The following is a 22,056-nucleotide window of genomic DNA, read 5'->3' on the forward strand; positions in this document are numbered from 1 at the left end:
AGTGTTAAAGTATGACTTGTTATGGACAAAGTTGTTTTAGTGTTTTTTTTTTCTTTCTTTTATTTGCCATAGGTTGTGCATTTATCACATTTTCAACTAGATCTATGGCACAGACGGCAATCAAAGCCATGCACCAAGCACAAACCATGGAGGTAAGACAATCACAATGGTTTCAGTTATTGCTCAATTTTCTCTGGCTGTTTTTAGAGCCCCCCCCAGGAACAGTTGTCTGGATCTGACTGTGGTGTTTTGTTTTTGTAGGGGTGTTCCTCTCCGATTGTCGTCAAGTTTGCAGACACACAGAAAGACAAAGAACAGAAGCGAATGACACAACAGCTCCAGCAACAGATGCAGCAAATAAATGCAGCTTCTGTGTGGGGGAATCTTGCAGGACTGAACAGTCTGGCACCACAGTACTTAGCAGTAAGTATTGCTTGAGTTTTGTTTGGCTTTGCGGTGCCATTTTCCTGCCACAGAACATCTATGGACACCTGTTCTACATTTGAGCTAGACATCTAGAACTTTATCCTGAGGAAGAGGCCTGAAATAGATTAAAAAAAATAAATAAATAAATAAGTAGACCATGAATTATAGCACCAGGGTGTTACCCAAGATGCGATATCTGTAGTCTAAGGAAAAATCCTTTTGTCACAAGCCTATGCCAGAGTTGCTACTTTTATCAATACACAGTGATTAATGCAGTGAAAAAAAATCACAAAGATGCTGTTTTTATTTATTTATATTTTTTTTTTATTAGGTGTTTTTCACCTGGCTCCAATGCAGACCCCTTAGTAATTCTGAGCAGATTTAGACAAAAGCAATGTAACTAGATGGGCTCTTCTTTAGGTCTCCCCCATACAGGTATTCCACCCTCTTTTTGTTGCAGTTCTTTGTAATCAGAGCGTTTCAGCCCAATGTATCAACCACATGAGAAACTAGTGCTAATTGAGACAAAGCCAGAGCTCTCCCTATCTAGACATCTTCCTCTGATATGCTTTACTCTTCAATAGAGCTTAGTTTTCATGTCAGTAATAACCTTTTTACATGTGAATGTGGCTATTTGTGCACCTCATTTATTTCTTATGTGATGGAGGCTTAACCAGTGCTTCATTCAGTTATTTGGCTTGATAACAATCTCCTTAAATCTGGCCATAGATTCATTTTTTCACACTCAGCCAGTGGGCTGATCAAAGTAAACTGAATAGATTCTCCCACCCACACAAGTAGCAATCCAATGGCCATTTGCCATTTCTATGTGTTCAGTTGATTTGTGCAGGTGTCCATATGATGTTAGTGGTGTTCGCTAAACCGTTCAAAGGGCAGAATACACAAACCTAAAACCAATCAGGATTCACTTGTATTAATGTCTTGAGTGCAGTGCATGGTGTTTTCTGATTGGTTGCTTTGTACAGTACACTGTTAGCATTTTGCTCGATGTGCTGAATTAATGAGTGAGCTCAAAGGGGTGATTTATGAAAGCTGGAACAAAGGTGAGGCTTGGCTGTTACCCACATAATTTGTGGCTTTTCAGTTTATTCTACAATGTAGAAAAATACATTTTGTTTCTGAATGTGGAAAACCCCTTTAGCCACCAGATTCAGAGGTGAAAAACATTTGGCTTGATTGACATCACTAAAGCCTCTCAAATCATCCATTTGTCTGGCATGTAAATTCGTCTGAGGCCAGTTGACCTTTTTGGCACAGAAATCTCTTGATCAGAATATTCTGGTGATTTCCAAATGAGTTTTGTTGCCTGTAAAAGATTGAAGCTCTGCAAGAGCTTAAAGGCTATCTAAAGGTTTGTTTAAAAAAAAAAAAAAAAAACAACAAAACATGTTATACTTCCTCTGTGCAGTTGGTTGGAGGAGTGGCCCCTATCCTCCTCTTCTGGGGTCCCTCGGCGGCCCTTTGCGCCTCCTCTTCTTGAGAGCCCAGTTGGAGAGCCACTCTCCCTCTGGGCACTCGTGTGGGCACGCTCCTGTATGCTGCTGTTGCGTCTATTGACACAAACAGCAGGACTCGGGCCCCACAACTCTGACGTCATTTTATTTGATTGACAACAGCGTCAGCCAATGGCTGCGATGCTATTAATCTATCCAATCAGGACCCAAGACACCGGCTGGATCTGGTGTGCTCGTCCCCATCGCTGGAAAGACTGGGTTTGTGTAAGTAAAAAAAAGCGCATTAAGGTGAAATACCTTGAGGGTTTACAACCCCTTGAATGTGACCAATGCAATTCCTCTTGCTATCCATTCTAACAATATATGTGCATGGAGGCTAACGCAAGTTCTTCATCGTTCCCTCACATGTCACAACTCTTTAGCAAACGCCTTTTACTATTGTAAAGGTAATCCTCAACTTATTTCTGTTGGTTAAAATTGCCTGAATACAATTCCATCATTCCGCTTTTAAAGATTTGCTGAATCTATTCTTTGTATTAGTGGAGGTCAGCCAGCTGAAAAAAATAATTCCAGTCAATGGGGAAAGGAAGGATGTAGAATTGGAAAGTAAGAAGGTACATCTTGAATATTAATTTTCACAGTTGCTATTTAAACTGTTAGGTTGGATAACAAGAGGATAAGCACAAGTCCCTTTAAGCAAGCCTCATGGGGTCCTTTCACATGGGTGTCATCCGTTCAGTCACGTTTTTGCTAAGAAAAAGCCGTTTCAGTTTGTACATCCATCTTCAGTTCAGCTTAAATGGTTCTAAAGGCTCAAAGTTTTTTTATTTTTATTTTTTACCTCCATGCATTCTATGCATGAAAGTAAACTTTCTCTGTGCAGGAGAACCCCCCCCCCCCCCTTTTCTAATACCTGAACCTGATCTTTCTCCAACGCTGTGCACAGGAGCCTTGGGTCGGTCCACAGCTCTGTGTGAATGAACACAAAGCAGAGGCTCAGGAGCGCAGTTGCTCGGATGCCCCCATTGCAAGCTGCTTGCTCTGGGGGGCACTCTGCAGGAGGGAGGTACCAGAAGCACCTGCAGGGGACCTGAGAAGAGGAGGATCGGTCTGCTCTGTGCAAAACCACTACACAGAGCAGGGTAAGTATGACCTGTTTGTTTAAAGAAAATAGATATATATTCCCTTTATTATCACTTTAACTGCTTCAGCCCTGGAAGATTTTACCCCCTTCCTGACCAGAGCACTTTTTGCAATTTGGCACTGCGTCACTTTAACTGACAATTGCACGGTGGTGGGACATGGCTCCCAAACAAAATTGACATCCTTTTTTCCTCCACAAATGGAGCGTTCTTATGGTGTTATTTAATCACCCCTGCGTTTTTTTTTATTTTTTGCGCTATAAACAAGAAGCGACAAGTTTGAAAAAAAACACATTATTTTTTACATTTTGCTATAAAAAATATCCCCCAAAAATATATTTAAAAACAAGTCCGTTTAGGCCGATACGTATTCTTCTACATATTTTTGGTAAAAAAAAGTCGCAATAAGCATTTGGTTTGTTCAAAAGTTATAGCGTTTACAAAATAGGGATAGTTTTAATTTTTTTTAACTAGTAATGGCGATCAGCGATTTTATTAATATTTTTTTATTATGGCGGACACATCAGACATTTTTGGGACCATTTATACAGCAATCGGTGCTATACAAATGATTCACAATATTGATTCCTGTGTAAATGACACTGGCAGTGAAGAGGTTAACCACTAGGGGGCAGGGTAAGGGTTAAGTGTGTCCTGAGGCATGTTTCTAGCTGTGGGGGGGTGTGGCTACATCTGACACATCACTGATCTCTGCTCCCGATCACAGGCAGCAGAGATCAGTGACAGTGTCACTAGGCAGAATGGGGAGATGCTTGCTTACATTAGCATCTCCCCGTTCTTCCTCCCCGTGAGACGATTGCAGGTATCCCCACGGCGATAGTCTGCGGGACCTGTGACCCGACTCACGGAGGTGCCAGCGGAGCACACACAATGGCTCAGCGGCAAATTTAAAGGGACGTTCGGGCACACCCATTTGCCCAGCCGTGCCATTCTGCCGACGTAAGCGCGGCGGGAGCTTCAGCACACAGCCTGTGAATGACATCCTCAACTCTGTTCCTGCGTGCTATGTGAAGGGGGTCCCTTCCCTCCAATCCCCTCTCACAGCTCTTGTACAGTGTGTAACTGCAGCTCCCTGCCCTGCTTTAAGAGTCTGTGATAAATCCCTTTTATCTCTGAATTTTACAAGAATGCACAGGGCAAATGGAGGTTTCTTGCCTAAAAACGGACATAAACTAAATCGACAGCATACGTTTACATCCATACAGATTCGTCTCAACAGAAGAGTGTGCAGCCTAGTTACGTTTTATAAAATATAATGTACTTGAATGGACATAGATGTAGGCAGATGTAAACAGATGATTGTCCCTTTACATCCGCCCACCCATAGACATACATTGTGGTTCAGGCTGGATCTAGACTGAGCGCCCATGTGAAAAGGCCCTTGGGTGTTTAATACAGCTTGCAAATGGCTGATTTGCAGATGTTATGCTAGTCCACATCAAGCCCAATTTGAAAAAGCCATTTTCTTTGTACCAGTTTACATAAATCTGCTCTATAGAGGTGTCTTTTTTTTTTTTCTCTCTCTCCCCCCCCCCCCCCCATGCACGGTGTGGTGGATCAGTGTTTTCCTAACACTATTTTTGCTGTGATGTAAAAAAAAATGTATATTTTTTTTTTTTGCCTGATTCCATTCTAATAACTCGCCCCTACCCCTTCCCACTCACAACTCTTGTTCTTGTACACCCTGTGGATATCTGTGGTGTGTAGACTTTATCCCCAGACCGGACTGAGCCCTCACTCTCCTTCTTGTTTTGTTTTGGTGTAATGTCTAGCTTTATTTGCAGCTCCTCCAACAGACAGCCACGTCCAGCAACCTCAACTCCCTGAGTGGCCTCCATCCCATGGGAGGTGAGTACTCCACCGAGACAACATCAGGTGTGTGCTTTTTTATTTTAATATTCTTTCACTTTCCTTTTCTTCTCCTTTTATATGTTAAGGATTTCACCCTCTTTATTTTACCTTACAATCAACGTGTGCCGTCTCCTTTTCTTTCCAAATATAAAATAAAAATGCAAAACCAATTTAGCATAATGGCTAATGTGCATGTGGCGTTCTCTTGCCTGTGTTGCGTGTTTCAGGACTCAGTGCCATGCAGATACAGAACTTGGCAGCTTTAGCAGCAGCTGCCAGCGTTGCACAGAACCCAGCCAGTATGGGCTCAGCACTCACTACTTCCAGCAGTCCTCTCAGCGTCCTGACAAGTTCTGGTGAGCCGCACATGTTTTTTTTCTCTTGTGTTCCAGATTGGACAATCTTTTAAAGCTACTATTTTGGAGGTGACGTTTCTTGCAGACCAAAATTAATGCCTAATGGATTTGAAATGTAAAAGATGATTATAGAATTGCTAGAATCATTGTTGAAAGTGGGAAGATTGTAGAGCATTATATATGAAAAGTACATACCATAGTCAAACTGCATCTTGTGAGTCCTAAATAACATGCGATTTAAAAAAATTATAATCCAAAGAAACCACTATAATGAACAGTATAATTCTAATGAATTAGGTTAGTGGTTGACACAAACAATGGTGATAGACTCCGGGGGGTGGTTTGTGGGACTGTACTAATGATACTGAGTTCTAGATGGATATTGGATAACATAAAATGCTATAAAGGATCTTCATACTGGATCTTTATTCATTATGAGAGGAAAAAACTTGGTAGCTAATAGCCCCTAATAAATGTTTTGCTCATGATTTTGTCAAACAACTCACAGTGAAAAAATATTTTTTTTAAAATTCATTGATGGACACAGCTCTTCTATTCTTGACCATAGGACTTAATAGAGCCACCTAAAGAAGTTGGACATTAGGCAGAAAAAAAACACATCCCCACCTATGGTCCATCCTAGCTGGTGGAAAACCCACTCTGCTATAGGTAAACATGTAAACATGTTATTTATGCCTGGTGGTATTGATTGAGGCTATTTTACTACAATTCGTGTTTTTGCTTTCTTCAATCTGGCCAACAATAAATTGGGCAAAAATAAATTGCAAAACGTGCCGTAAAAAGCACTGCAGAAATGGATCAAAAGCAAATTTAAATAGGTGTTCACCAAGCCTTACTCTGCCTAACCTGGCTTGGTATCGAGAGAGCCCTCAAATTTTGCACTTTTTAATAACTGATTACACAATACTGACTGGCATATTCAAGACTGTATATCTTTTTGATATCCTTTTCTATCTTTTATAAAGTTCTATTACCTTGTTATGCAGGTCTTTTGAGAGTTTTTCTACTCTCCATACCTTAGTATTTAGCCTGCTCAGTGCATCTACTTGAGAGCTAACAAACTCATTGACTATATTTATACACACTCACTAATTGCAATTTAAGCCACAGATGTTGAAAATTAATCTTTAATTGCCATTTTTACTGTGTCACCTTGTGTGTCTATACATAAGGTGACAAGTGTATATAAACTTTTGATCAGGGACATCTAGGTGATTTCCGTTATGATATAGAAAGGAGCCAAACTACTATGTGATATTAAATGGCTTTATATAATCACTATCCCTTAAGGCATATTTTTGGCACAATTAGTCATATTTTCAGTATCCATTCCAAAACGTCACAATTTCTGCCAGGGTATGCAAACTTTTGAGCACAATTGTATGTGGAGCTGGCATGCTTGGATTCAGCCCTACTACTCTCAAAGCTTTGTCTCGGCAGTGGTGCTTCGGTGGATACTTTGGCTTAAGTGTTGCTCCGCTAACCAGATCTCTCTTCAGTGCTACCCTGGATGAAATCAAGAAGCCTGGCTTCCCTGGCTTTTCCGACAAGGGCTCTAAGCCCTGCAAGGCCCCTGTGAATGGTGCCAAGCATTTCTGGTCTCAGAAGCCTGCAGACAAGTCATCAGCATGAAGGTTTGCCCCCACCCATTTTTAAGGTCATCTTTGCTGGTTCCCAGGCTCATGGACCGCCCTTATCCCAGACAAATGGGTCCACCAACCTACAAAATAGAATTTCATTCTTGTCCACCAGACAAATCCTTTTATCTAATATTCCTGCCTAGCTGTGTATGAGATGGTACACGATTTTCTACACCAGGGAGTGATTACCCCAGAGCCAGAGTGGTCTCAGAGGTTTTGCTGCAGTCTGTTTTACAGTCAGAAACAAGGACGGAGTTCACCCAATTTTAGAACTAAAGGCTCTGAGTTTTTATGTGGATGCAGAAGTACAAAATGGAATCCATCTGCCCGGTGGTGGCCTCCCTTCATCTGGACTTTGTTCTCGATAGACGTCAGATGCGTACCTGCATGTCCTCATCTGTGCTTGGCATCAATGCTGCTTGTGCTTTGCGGTCAGGGACACACTTTATCAATGTGTGGTGCTTCCCTTTGGCCTCCCCTCCACTCCTCAGGTTTTTACCAAGGTGTTGGCCTTGGCCCTAGTGTTGATGAGGCAAGAGAGGATTACTTTGGCTACCTGGGTGAACTGCTGCTAATATATTACCTGCTGCTAATATATTACCTGCGCAGCAGACATAAATGAAATGACCCAGCAGGCAGCTGCGCTTTCTCAATGTATACACATTGAACAATGGTGAATAATAATGTCATTCTCACCCATTAACCAAACGCTTAAAAAAAACAAACAAACAAAAAAAACCTTTATATAATGTGCCAGTGCTTCGAATTATCCGTGAATAAATGCATCTATGTGCAGTATAATAAAGTCAGAAAAGTCCAATGATGGTGTCAAAAAATCCTCCTGGGTAAAGTGCAAGTGCTCAAAACAGTGCTGAAGTCCTCTTATGAGAAATAAAGTGCTTCTTCACTGCCAACACTCCACATTTGTGCAAAGGTTGTGCCCCAACCCCAGTGGCTCCAAACTCTACAAATGTAGATGACCCTCTTTAGCATAAGCCAGAGTGGGTCTGCAATGGTTTTTCACATCTCCACGGTGCGTGGCAGCTCTCCTCTGCTTTCAACCTCTTTGACACAAAACCATGAAACAACTATTGGTCTAAGTTATTCATGCCAACTGCTACAGTGATCATCGGCTTCCCCAGCGGCCTCTTGGGTATGAAACGCGCATACCAAGACTGATCATAAAAAGGTTAGTATTTTTGTTCATTCATCTCACAGGGAACGACACCTTCAGCTCTCCCATCAGCCAGCAATGACTTCCACACCACCGCCCTCCAGCACCCTCCACCTCTCAGTCCCCTGATGACAGTCACTTCCATGACAACACCGCTACTTCAATTTCTTTCCTCTCATTCTGCGCTAAACCACAAAGTGGAGATCATGATGCACTCTCTGTGGGATTTCGGATAGATGGGTCCTGAATCTTAAAAAGTCAGACTTAACCCCAATCAGGAGGCTGGAGTGTTTTGGGTCTGATCCTCAACTCTGCACAGGCCAAGGCATTCCTTCCAATGGGCAAGCTTTGGTAACTTTGGACTATAGTTCAGTTGCTCTTGTCCTGTAGATCTTCCTTTGTGGTCTTGCATGCAGGTCCAGGGTCTTATGGTATCTGCCTTTTGAGGTGGTCCCATATGTGAAGTTCCATGAGAGGGTTTTGCAGAGCCAAATCTTGACTACGTTGGACAAATCTCCTCTCTTCGTGGACATCCAGATTTGTCTGGGTCGATTGATGAGGGTGTCTCTCCTCTGGTGGCGGCTTTGGTCTCATTTTTTATAGGCCAGGAGGTATACCTTTTTGAAGGGGTAGGGGTCCTGGTCTCAACCTCCGTTCATGGTCATCTGTTACCAGAGAAGTCTCGACTGGCCATCGGTGACCTGGAGCTCCGAGTGATCAGGCTGTGTCTGAATCAATGGATGGACCTTCTCTGAAGATACCTGGTCAGGATCCAATCGGCCAACACCACTGTGGTGGCCTACGTCAACCACCAGGGCAGCACTGGAGGTTTCAGCGCAGAATTTAATGTACCAGCTCTCTCCATCATGTACATTCCAGGTGTCGAATTGGCAGATGTTCTATCTCAGTTGTCATACACTGGATCAGGGAGAGTTGTTCCTACACCCAGATGTTTCATCAGTTTTTTTGTTCTCTAGGGGACTCTGGACATGTTGTCTTTCCTCAACAAGAAGGTGTCAGGGTTTTGTGACGAGAGCGAGGGACCCACTGGCAGATGCCACAGAAGCACTGGTGTCACTGTGAAACCAGGATTGCCTGATTCGTGCATTTTCTCCTCTCAAGCTGAGGGGTGGTTGGTTGGTTGTATGGTTGGCTTGGTTGCTCCCAGTTTTTTCTTTTTGCCCACCCCTCATTGAGGCACTGCTTTGGCTTTGCTCTCTATAATCAAGAATAAAAAGGTTGTGTCTGTCAATGAACGTAAAAGTAAACAGGATTTTTTTTTTTTGTCACTCGGTGTAAAATCCATTTCTTTGAGTTCATTGATAGACACAGCACCCACCCCTCTGAGGTTTTTTTTTGTTTTTATTATTGCTGGCAGTGCTTTGTTCTTTACTGCCTAGTGTCCTACTCTTGTTGGCAGCTCTATAAAATCCTATGGTCAATCATAAAAGACATATGAGTATTAACAGTTTTTCTGTATTAATATGCAACTTGATGTTACAAGTGGTGTCATTATAATGCAGTGGTATTCTGAGAATGGAACTTTATTTGATCATTGAGACAGCGAGGAGTGAAGGATAATTTCTATTGGTGTAAGCACCCAACAGCAGTTCTGTGTCTTTCTCTATTCTCTCCTTAAAAAATGCTTGTGCATGTGGTCAGTGAAATAGTGGTGTGTTTTCTAGGTTGAACCTACACTAGATGAGGGTTTACATTTAATTGACATTATATAAAATTTCACAAAACTATGTGGAGTCCATTGCAATAGTGTTAGGAACAGAGATTTTCCTAAGATGAAGTGCAATTTGAGTCTATCAATTGGCAAAATCTCATGTTTGGATGCAATATCCCTTTAAAAGTATTGCTAGAAAAGTCTTTCAAAGGTGGCTGGTCTCTGTGAGCTACCCATGAACTTCGTCTTCCCCCACCAGATGCATGGTTATTGGATGCACTTCAAAGGTTTTTTCAGCAAAATATTTTCTTTTATATATAGATTGCTACTGTGCAAAGTAACTACTGTCCTTCCCTGTTAGAGACATAGGTTCCACATTATGTGAAACGTGCCTTAAAACTAAGCCCTTCAGCGGCACCCTGTCACCGCTGAAGACACTTTCATCTTCTCCCGGTCTTCCTTCGGTTTCGCCAGCTGCGGCTGTCTAAATGGCAAAGTCACGTTATCACTCCCACACATGCGCACAGGAGTCACTGCTTATGTCCCAGGGATGACACCGGCAGTTGCACAAGTAAATATCTTTTCACAGTGCCTAATAGGTAAGCGTTATTATAGGCTTCCCTATAGGTAAAACATAATTATACAGCCTTTACTACCACTTTAAGCTTCCCTGAATAGAAATGACTGGAATATCATAGCTATGAGCAACAGGAAGTGTTATTTCCTTTTAGTTCCAACTAAACTGGCCTATGTTTTTTTGTTTTTTCAACTTTACCTCTAGTTTTTCTTATGGGATTAAACTTTTTGTGAAACTTTACAAAAAACAAAAGTCAAAGGAAGGGCCTACCTACCCATAAAACTCCTCTTGGGTTGCGGGTTTAAAACATACATTTTTTTTTTTTTTTTGTGGTTCAGCTTCCTATTGCACGTTTCTATGGAGGCAAAGATTCTGTGCTGCTGGACTTTCCCTTGCAAGATTTTTGTACTGCTTAGGTGCTTTACTAGGAGCACTCGCAATCCATCAACAAGTAATAACTTAATATAAAGACAGACTTCAGGTTGCTAAAGCCCTACTGAACTTTCAGTTTAAAGCCATTAAATACATTCAGAATGCAATAAAACATAGTGTGCAAAGTCTGGGAGCCTGCTTGTAGAAGAGTTGACCTCCTCCGTGCACTTCCACTCATTTAGATGTGTGTGACCAGCAGGCTAAGAAGGGGGAAAGGGTGCAAGTTTTATTGCTCATCTGTTCTACGGCACCCATCTCACTATGCGGTTTGGCAGGCGTGTAATGAATCACATAGAAGGCTCAGCAGCATTGCAGATCACCTTTTTAATGTACCGTACTTTTATTTCAAACTGCAGTGATATTAAGCTCATCTTGTTTTCTCGTTTTTTTGTTTAGGAAAATCATTGCATTATTTTTAGTCTAGTCATGGTCAAATATAACTTGGTAAAAATTGCAAGCGAGTTGTAGTGGTATTTGGTATCCTTTTTGAAAATTGTATTTTCTGAAGTAGTGCTCATGTTGTTTTTCTTTATCCTCCTCCATCCACTCAGGGTCATCCCCCAGTTCAAACAGCTCATCAATGAACACCATGGCTTCTCTTGGAGCCTTACAGACTCTGGCAGGTGCCACTGCTGGCCTAAATGTTGGTTCTTTAGCAGGTAAGCTTGTGTGAAGCTGTAAACTTTTTTACGCATTAGTCAAAACATGCTTCTATGCTGCTGTCACACTGGGACACACAGGTTAACTTCCTAAAGGAGTAGAGCATGTTCACTAAAAGTGATACTTCACCTTGAATTTTCACTTTTGATTCCAGGTATGAGCAAGAAAGAAATCGTTTTTCATGTTTTTTTGCTGTGGGGGCGGCTGTCTTTGCAACATGATTTTCAGTTTGTTTTAACTTGTTCAACTGAGCTAGGGTCCATTCACACTGGTGATCCGCCCAGCAGACTCTGTCTTGCTCAGCGGGTGATTGATCCGCTGATCCCCGCTGAGCAGGCAGATGACAGGTAAGTCAGAGACCCGCTCTCCTCTATAGGGGAGATCGGATGAAAACTGACCACCTGTTTGTTTTCATCCGATCCCCCAGACTGCTGGAAAATGGGGTCACCATCCATCTGTTTTTCACAGACCGGATTGGATAGCAGCGGGTGTCGGCGGATATGGCAGCGCTGCCATTCACCTCTCCATAGGAGTGATTGGAGTGTCCAGTAAACTGACAGGCAGACCTGATCAGAAAGCCAGTGTGCAAGGGGCCTTACTGAGGTGACTGTAAAGTAGTTCACATGCTGTTTCCTTTGTGTGTGTGTGTGTGTGTGTGTGTGTGTGTGTGTGTGTGTGTGTGTGTGTGTGTGTATGTGTATACTTACACAATTTTTTTTTCACAAAATATACATTTTACTAAAGTAATCCAGGGATGCTTGGTTAATAAAGCAGGCCATAGATAGTTTGAATCTCTGCTGATTCAGGAGGGCCGGGCTGAGATTTGAACCATCTATGCACAGGCTGTTTGTGCCCAAGTCGATCCATCAATCAATTTGGGTACAACTAGCGAGTCAATATTTTAGCATGCGATTATTCCTAGTGGCTATAGCCATTGGCAATAATCTTTTCTTCCTGACAAGGACGGCTTCCTCCATGCACCTTCCCATCTAGGAAAGCGCAGTAGCTCTGCGGGAGGGATTTCCCCATGAACACTCACTGTTGATGGGAGAATCGAGCCAAGAAAATCACACCATCTATAGCCAGCATTAATGATGTTTTATTCAATTGAGAGCTACGTTTGTGTTATTTGAATAATTGTAATTTGCCTGAAGTTCAGCTTTAGAACACCACACTCCCATCAGGAGTATATGGGAATTACTTTATTTAAAATTTTAATATTGTATCTAAATACAATCCCCCCCATATTTTATTTTCTTCAATAACATATATACATTTTTCTCCTTTAGGAATGGCAGCATTAAATGGTGGGCTGGGCGGCGGTGGTCTCTCCAATGGCACTGGTAGCACTATGGAAGCTCTAAGTCAAGCTTACTCTGGAATCCAGCAATATGCTGCAGCAGCACTGCCCTCACTCTACAATCAGAGCCTTTTGTCACAGCAAGGCATTAGTGCTGCAGGAAGTCAGAAAGAAGGTGCGTTTATAGCGATGCTTTTCTTGGTATTTTTGAACAATCTAATATGGGCTGGAAATCCTTAGAATGGTCTTGTAGAGAGAAGTGGTTTGTCAGACGTAGCAGTTTGTAGAGTTGCACAACCTCTTCAACTTCAGAATGCATTGTAATTTAATGAATGTTTTCCTATGCAAAATTAGCTATTCTTCAAAAAGGAGAAACTGGCTGGGTATGTTTCGGTGAAAGAATTTTCCAGACAGTGCTATTGGCAGCAATATTTTGGAAAGGTACTGAGAGGCTTGACATGTTAAACAGGCACAAAATACTTGTATCAAGCCAGATCTATAATTTACAGTACCATTAAAACCTAATTGAAATCTCTAGTTGAGTACATTCCAGGTGCAGGTATAGATTACCAGATTGCTGTGAAATATTGGGCAAATGGAAAGCTGGGCAAGCAAGGCAACAAGAAAAAGCATGCAAAGTCTGTTTTTCTTTCTAACAAAATCAGCCACAAGTGAAATAGAAAAGCCCATCTCCTGCCAGCCTGCTGGGGCCCTTCTTTTCTGTGGGGTAGCAGTTATCTCTCTGTAGAAATTCAACATGCCCCCTGCTAAATCAGAACCAGAGCACTGCAGTAGATGGGCGAGCATGTGCTTTGCTTATTGCAGAGCTTATAGGTAAGCCCCCAGCTGCAGTGAGACCAATTCTACACTTAAAAGCAAAGGTCTCGCTCTGCAGTTACTGGCAGAGAGCAGCATTCAGTAGCTTTCTACTCGGGCTGTGGCTGCTTTTGGGAAAAAAAACTAATGGTAAGACATTGGACACCTTTTGTTTTATAACCTGGAATTTATTTAGCTAATTTTAAACAAGGTTTAATTGGGTTTTAAATGTAACTCCTTTAACTAATTCCTTAAGACTGGGCTCCAACTTGTGCAAGCACAGACATCGCATGCGATTCACACCCACACTGCGGTGCCAATCACATGCAATGCGAGTACATCCAGTCAGTTGCGTGGCTAACCTTGCATTGGATCCCTCCCTGCACTGCCGTCGGATCGCATGGGTGTTCTCACTCATGCGATCTGATTACTGTGCGAGTTTGCACTGCCATCTGTGAACCGGTCTGGGGGTGTCAGTATATTGTAATGACACCCACAGCTGTTTGCAGAGGGCAGTGTGAACTGCCTGCAGGAAAGATGCAATGCCCAGAATGAACCAGAGCTGTAATTGCACTGGTTCCCACATTGCTACAGTGTAAACCTAATCTCAAAGCTGAATTCTATACCTGGCCCATCTCCGTGGTAGCTGGAAATCACTATGGGTGGGTACAGCTTCCAGGTCCTGTGCCAAGTGGCTGCCCTGTTGCTTAGGGATTATATGAGGTCATTGCATTTCCTCAATGAATGAAAAGTGTTCTATGAGCAAACTGGAGATCATGTCATCACCGCCTTGCCTTTCCACCTCGTCCAATCAGAAAACACTTCATTGAGAAAAATGCAAAATTTTCTCTGAATGGTGCCCATGTCGAGCAACAGATTTCTTGTTTTCATAAAGCAGCAGAGCAGATGCTGTGCCTACTACAGTGATTTCCAGGGGATCCGGTAGGTATGGCACATACATACTTGAGCTAGAATTCTGGTTTAACCCGACACTGAAATCTTTCATTTGAACAACAAACCTGACCACCAAGATCAGAGAAATAATGCATAGAATACTTTTATGCATGTCATTACAAATGACATTTTTTTTCTTCTGTCACTTGCCTGCCTTCCCTAGCTTTCCTATTCCATAACATTTCAGATTCTTGTCATAATTCTATACATTTTCCTTGATTAACCAATACTGCTTCTAGTTTGCCTTTTATACCTTTTCTTGAGATGCTTCCATTTGCTCCGTATGCCTTGTCCATCTCAGTCACCTTCTGTTTCCATATAGAGCTGCATGATTAATAGTTAAAGAATCAGATCATGATACCCCCCCCCCACGATCTTAAAGCATTTTCCTCTGCTCTGCTCACAGCTGACCGCTGTGTGTGTGTGTTTTTTTTTTTTTTTTTTTTTGGAGAAATATTGTAACACTTCGTTCTTTTAGATCAAAGGGATGAACTTCAGTCTGTAAATGAGGGAATTTTAACCACTCAGACCACTTTCTCACTGGGACAGTGCTAGCTCTATAGCGCTGCTCGTTTTAGCAGCGCTTTACCGCTGTTTAGAAGCATTTTACGATGCTTTTTTGGCTGCTATTGGGGTGTGTTTAACCCCAAGAAAAGTTGTTGAAAACTCCAGTTTTGCTACGCTTCTGAATCGCGGGCCATTCATTGCAATGGGCAGGAGTGTTTAAAGCGCTCCCAAACCACCCCAAAGGTGTTGCTTGCAGGACTTTTTCTAAAGTTTCACAAGCACACCGCCCGGTTGTGAAAGCACCCATTGCAGAGAATGGGAGGCAGTTTTCAGGCACTTTACAGGTGCTGTTTCTAGCACCATATTGCCTGAAAACTGCCTCTGTGTTAAAGGGGTCTTAACCACTTCAATTCTGGGCACTTTTACGCCCTTCTTTCCCAGACTAATTCTCAGCTTTTCGCAATTTGAATGAGAATTGAGCGGTCATGCTACACTGTACCCAAATTAAATTTTCTTTTGGTGGTTTTTATTCACCACTTTTTTTTTTTTTGCCATGTAAGCAAACATTTTGGGGAAAAAACCCTATTTTTTTTCTACTTTCTGTTTTAACCACAATACCAGGAATTTTCCCCCTTTCCTGCCCAGGACAATTTTTAGCTTTCAGCGCTGTCACACTTTGAATGTCAATTGTACGTTAATGCAACACTGTACCCAAACCCAAAGTTTTATCGTTTTCTTCCCACAAATGGAGCTTTCATTGGTGGTATTTGATCACCTCAGCGGTTTTTAATATTTGCGCTATAAACGAAAAAAGACCGACAATTTTGGAACAAAAACTGACGGGCAGCACTGGCACTTTTTTGGTCACTGGCATTTTTTGGGCACTGGCAGGCATTTATAGAGGGGGACAGGCTGGCAGGTGATGGGCACCTTTTTATGGGGGCTGTGCTGATAATCAGTGTGCTAATTATCCGCTCAGACCCACCCCCCATCTGACAGGGAGAGCCACTGAAAGCCGTTTACCAGCACTTCCTGGTTCACACGATAATCAGCTGTGATTGCGTGGTAAGAAGCCTCTGTCAGGCTTCATACCACGATCGGAGTTGCGGTGTGTCAGACTGATAATGTGAAAGATGTTACACCAAGAGAATCGCGATTCTCATTTTGGCCAGAATCCTGCAGTTCTGTTTGCACACTAATTTTCTTATCTGCCTGTGTTAAATGATCTGTATGTTACAGGTAGTTGAATTCTAGGCTTTAACATTTTGGAAACGGTTGGGTTTCTATATAGCATGGATTGTTGCAAACCCCTATTACTAATCTAATCGTACTGGCTTACTGATTGGAGATGACCTTTTTTTTTTCCTGTAATTAAGTTGCTCTACTGATCAGAGCTGTGCTATATAGGCTTGAAGTCCTCATTAGAGGCTGTCTTCACGTCTGCCTATGCATAGTAGTGCTGAAAATTAAAGTATGTTTGTACAAGTATATTTTAAAGGAAAAAAACATTCAGTACATACATATAATGCATGCACATTTCTCCGTGTTGTGTCTGCAAGTACAGAATATTACCTCATGACCCTGACAGAATTCCAGTGAGCTTTTTATTTCCTGTAATAAGCAGTCAATGGATTTGTCTGCTTCTGAACTTCAGAATATATTGCCTCTCCACAACTCTATAACATATGGCTGGTGTATTATGTAGTAGTTATAGATAAAGGATTGACACTGTCCCTTTGTGCACATGTTTTAATTAAAAAGGCACTGAATTCCTCCATTCCCAACATGTGTAATCTATTGAAAAGCAGTGGATTTTCAAGGTCAGGCTTTATCACGCTGAGTTTTCTGAGGCTTGTGGACTGGCTTTCATTGTCTGAAAGTGGAATCGTGTTTTATTATGGTTGCTTACTAGTGTTTTCTCACATTTTCAAGGCAAATTTAATCCATTGTTGCTTATGTTATTCAAATTTGCTATGTGATATACTAAAGTAGAAATGTTAAATTTGTGCTGAGAAAATTGCATGAAAGGAGGTTATGGCTCTATTGCTTAACTGTGTGTACCTGTCAAGTGTGATGAGAGATTGTGTTATTTGTATGCTAACCTAAAGGAATGCACATTAGTGAGTGCATTGCTCTGCCTTTGTCATGTTCTTGCTGCACAGTGTTGATGTTTGGGAGGCCAGGAGCTGTAAAGCCTCCACTGAGATAATGCTAGTGACTTCAGAGAGCGCTGGCTTGTCACAGTACTGTGGTGGAAATGTCTTTGGAGCTGAGTACATATATGAGAAAAGATTCCAGCATGATGTATTCCACAGGCTGTGTTGTGCCTATAGCTGGACTGCTCCAAAAACAAAAGACGGCTCCACTCTGCCTCTGGTAAGACTTGCACCACAACCACAAAGTTACTGGCTTGATTCTGCACACGCTTTTACAGTCAACATTTGTATGGTGCAAAGCTGCAGTCAAGCACGTGAAAACTCCAAGAGAAAGTTCCAATGTAAACAAGCCCCAACATATTGCCAGTGAAATCATCCCAAAACTACTTTTCACTGTGTATTGAGGAATGTTAGTTTAAAAAGCTGTCCTATATGCTTTAACCACTTGTCGATGTACGCATACCTCGCTGGACTTCAAGTTGTTATTCTGAGATGCTTGTAGCTGCAGACACCATCCCGGTGCTGTTTTTATTTTATTTCTTAGAGCTGGTGATGTGTCGAATACTGTCCCCCTGTTGGATAGTGTCCACCCTGTACTGCACTTGCGCAGTACGGAGGACAAGGAGACGCCAAAGGTCTCCAAAAATGAACAGCGCCTGAGTCCAGGTTCAAGCCCCACCAACCAAGTGGACATAGAGTTAGAATAAAAAATAGCCGAGCGAAGCGAGGCCGTGCCTGAAGCGTGGCGAGCGAAGCAAGCTTGTGAGGGGCCCTGTTACTATGTGCTACCGTATGTCCACTTGGATGGTGGGGCTTGCACCTGGACTCAGTGCGAAGGTGCCGTTCTTCTTCGGAGACTTTCGGAGTCTCCTTCTCCATACTGCGCAATGGATGCATCTGCGCAGTACAGGGCAGACACTATCCGATGGCCGGACAGTTTTTGACAGAACGCCGGCTCTCTTGTAAAAGCAATTCTAGCAGCTAACTGGCAGTGAGAGGGGGCAGTCTTCTGAGGCTTTACCAGGATCTCCAATCCCAGTGGGAGTCATGATTGACCACCTGACTCATAGAGCCAAACAAAGACCGGATTAGCTTTGTTCAACTCTGGTATAGTAACCCAGAAGCGAAGACCTTACATCCTTTCGGTTTACCTGGGTGTGGATGGAGCATTTGTTAAAAATGAAAAGCATTTGATCACACTGATCATGGTGTGCCTAAATGCTTTTAAGGGCAGAAGAGAGATTTGGGCTCTTAAAGACTCCATATCACCTTTTAATAAAGAGTGTGTCATAGTCCTACTGCTATCAAGGGATGTTTACATTCCTTCTGACAGCAATAAAAGTGATTTAAAAAATAGTAAACAACAAAAGCAATAATTTCAAGCTATTATTGCTTTTGTTGTAACTCCTTTTTGGGATGAGGTGCTGTATCTTCAATGGACCTCTTGCCACATAATTTCCACAAACCTATTTCCTAATAAATAAAATTAAAGCAACCAGTGAAAAATAAAAAAGCTTTTTAAAGTACCCCCGTCCCTCTGTGTTCATGCACAAAGGCAAACGCATATTGGTCCTGCGTGCACATAATCCTGTGATCGTCCCACATGTGAGGTGTCACTCCAAACGTCACATCATGGGCAGTAATTGTTTTACCAGACCTATAAATCTAAAGTAGTAACTTGTGAAGGCTTTTAAAGTATCACCAATGGATAATAAAATGTATGTAGTTTGTCGCCGGTGGGCGTGTGCAATTTGTAAAGTGTGACCTGTTTGGTAGCTATTCACTTGGGGTAACATGTTTTATAGTTTACCAGAAAGTTGAGTCGTATATTGTTTTTTGCAATATAGGTCCCCAATTTTATTTATTTTTTCCCCAAAAAAAGTTTAAAAAATGTTGCGCAAATATCGTGTAAAAAAAATTGCAAAACCAAACAATTTATTCTCTAAAGCCTCTGCTTTAAAAGAAATATATTATGTGGGGGACAAAAAATCCAGAAAAGGCCTGGGGGTCAAATGGTTAAAGGATACGTTAACCTTTCTACAAAAAAATAAATGCCCATCTTTTTGTAGGTAAGAAAATGTATATTTTTGCAGTAGGAGCCTTTAAAGCATTGCACCAGCGATCAGCAGATCAATGATGCCATGCAGGTCCTCCTGCACACTGTCTATGTATTTGCTTGCCCTTACATCCCATACTGGTAAGGCGATACTTGCTGATAGGAAGACTCCATGAACTACCACTGCGCTCCAGGGCTCCGTGCTAGTTCATTGAGAACTAGAAGCCAACAGCCGCTAAGGATGTCAGGGCTTGTAGTTTGTTTGGACACATGCAGCTGTGCGTATGAATGATGTGGCCATATGGGCGGAGCCCCACATGGCCACGCTGTTTTCAAACAGTGACAGCCAGTACGGGGAACTTCTCCCTGTACTGCCACACGGGGGGGGGGGGAAATGTCAGCTGCAGCACTGGGAAAATGTTACATGTTCCACCCTCAAATCGGGTGGAATGTGTAACATGTTCCCAAAGGTGAACTTATCCTTTTATGCAACCTTTTGTTTGCCCAAGCTCCATTGTTGTCGTCCTTTTCTCTAGTGAAAAAAGTTTGTATATATCAATGGCACAAATGCCCATTATGCACACATCTGCTTCCACATCAGTGATCCATTGGTGAAGAAGAATAAGCATGGCCATCTTGGAAGCTTGTACCTACCAAACAAGTCATGAAGGAGCAATACCTAAGCATGACTTTGGGAAAGCACTACTGCATTTGGGTTAGGAAAAAGTATTTGAATACAACAGGTGCTCTTGTGCTGCTTGTTATTAACCAACTCTCTTGATTTTTTTTTTTTTTTTTTTTTTTTAATAAACTCTGTGTTCTGTGTTTTACTTTTTACTCTTCACTTAGGTCCAGAGGGTGCAAACCTCTTCATATACCACCTGCCCCAAGAGTTTGGTGACCAAGACATCCTGCAGATGTTTATGCCATTTGGAAATGTTGTGTCCGCCAAAGTTTTCATTGATAAACAAACGAACCTCAGCAAATGTTTTGGTAAGTTTTCAGCGATCATGAAGTAATAGTCAGTCACCATTTATTTTGACCCTTTTTCAGGTTTAAAATCTCTTCAACCTTGTACTGCATCTATAGCCAACATTTTTGGGGAAGGGTAAGAACCTGTCAGGTTTTTCATGCTGCCACCCCCATTAGGAAGTGGAGGGGGCAACCCTTTCGATTTGTCCCTTATGGCCATTGTAACCAGGACTAAAAGTGATAAGAAACTCACTCCAAGAGGGGAGGGGGATATCTTCTATTACAGACAGCTTCCTGATAGGATGTATTTTTGTAAAGTTTTCCTTTTACTCCCTGTTTGTCTTCAGGACTAAATTTGAGGGAAAAACCTCCAACAGAACAAATAAATAAATATATATATATATATATATATATATATATATATATATATATGTGTGTGTATGCCGAGGGGGGGCTTTTTCAGCGCACAGAATCTGGTGCTGCTGTGCATAATAACCAATCAGCTGTTAACTTCAGCTAGTTCAGTTAGGTTAGGCCGGGTTCACCCTGGTATGACATACGCGCTCTGACTTTGGGAGCACGTGCCGTATGACATCTGTAAATGAATGGTTCCTTATAAAGAGCGGTCTTAACTGATCCGACTTTGAAAAAGGTTCCTGCACTACTTTGGTTTGTCTTCTACTTCAGCCCCCTAAATATAATTTGAAGTCGGATCCTTGTCCTAACCATGTGACTTGTGACATCCGAAAAAGTGATTGCAGCAGTAAAAGGAATTTGTCGCACTAGGATTGTTTTGATTGGTTAAAGAACAAGTCAGACGATCTCAGTCTGAGTTAAATCTTATGTTCATTCAAGTCGGATGAAAGTAGGACCAATGTCGCAGGGCAAAGTAGGATTACAGTCGTGACGTACCAGTGTGAACCCAGCCTTGAGCTTTGACAATAAAGCTTGATGGTTTACTATGCACAGTGGACCAGGTTCTGTGTGCACCAGTTTTAGTAAATCAACATTTGTTAAAATAAACTATGAATACCACCAACAAACACCCTGATATCCACCAAGAGCTTGAGAAATTATTAATTTCTCCACAGAATTAATGTGCCATTCTTGGCAATCTGTTCACCTGAGTTAAAGCAGAGCTCCACCTAAAAGGGCAAGCTCTGCGTGTTCACACCCTCCCCCCTACTACCACATTCGACACTTTTTTTTGGGGGGGGGGGGGGGTAGTGGGTACCTGGTTTCGACAAGCTACTTGCTTCCACTTCCAGGTAAGATCACCACTGCGATCTCCAAGTATGTCCGGTCCCTACCTAAATGCAAACGCCCCCCCAGCTGCTTTCTGGGACACGCATGGGTCCCAGAAGATGAGTGAGACCATTCAGAAAGGGCAGTGCAACTTGACATGCACAGTAGGAAACCAGCTGTGAGGGCTTCACTGATCGTTTCCCTTAGTTAAGATGTCAGCGCCCGCACCAGAAGCCGATTGAAGAATCGGCTCAGGGTGCCAACATCGTCCTATTAAAAGCCAAGCATATACAGTATTTGGGGGGGGAAAAAAAATGTCCAGACTGAAGCTCATCTTTTAAACTGTATAATACTCCTGCACTTACCCCCCCTCCCCCCCCCCCCCCCCCCCACCAGTCTTTTTCAATCTGTGTATTAACTGCTGTTGACAGCATTTGTCATGTCCCCACACCACCAGTTAATGTATTCAATAAAAGTGCAGTGCTGCACAAAGTCTAATCTCCACATAAAATGCCTTCCCCCACATGAAACGCGCCAAATCTGAAATTAAATAACCTGGGTGCAGGAAAATATATATAAAAATATTAGTAAATAAAAAATGTA

The 22,056-nt window shown here is 42.2% G+C and overlaps 1 protein-coding gene across 11 annotated transcripts in view; it reads left to right on the plus strand.

Annotated features, from left to right (window-relative positions):
- CELF1 (CUGBP Elav-like family member 1) overlaps window positions 1-22,056 on the plus strand; it is a 73,995-nt gene that overhangs the window by 41,112 nt on the left and 10,827 nt on the right. For 5 of the 11 annotated variants that reach the window (XM_077460975.1, XM_077460973.1, XM_077460974.1 and 2 more), the window contains 7 exons: window positions 73-152; window positions 262-423; window positions 4,837-4,939; window positions 5,143-5,271; window positions 11,339-11,446; window positions 12,737-12,922; window positions 20,086-20,229. In XM_077460975.1, the coding sequence (XP_077317101.1) occupies window positions 73-152; window positions 262-423; window positions 4,837-4,939; window positions 5,143-5,271; window positions 11,339-11,446; window positions 12,737-12,922; window positions 20,086-20,229 (912 nt within the window). The remainder of the gene's footprint in view (window positions 1-72; window positions 153-261; window positions 424-4,836; window positions 4,940-5,142; window positions 5,272-11,338; window positions 11,447-12,736; window positions 12,923-20,085; window positions 20,230-22,056) is intronic. The other 6 variants (XM_077460968.1, XM_077460972.1, XM_077460969.1 and 3 more) reach the window with 3 other exon arrangements.

Source organism: Lithobates pipiens, unplaced genomic scaffold, assembly GCF_037356315.1.
Source record: "Lithobates pipiens isolate NorthernLeopardFrog02 unplaced genomic scaffold, aLitPip1_a1.2 Scaffold_10, whole genome shotgun sequence".
Classification (NCBI taxonomy): Eukaryota; Metazoa; Chordata; class Amphibia; order Anura; family Ranidae; genus Lithobates; species Lithobates pipiens.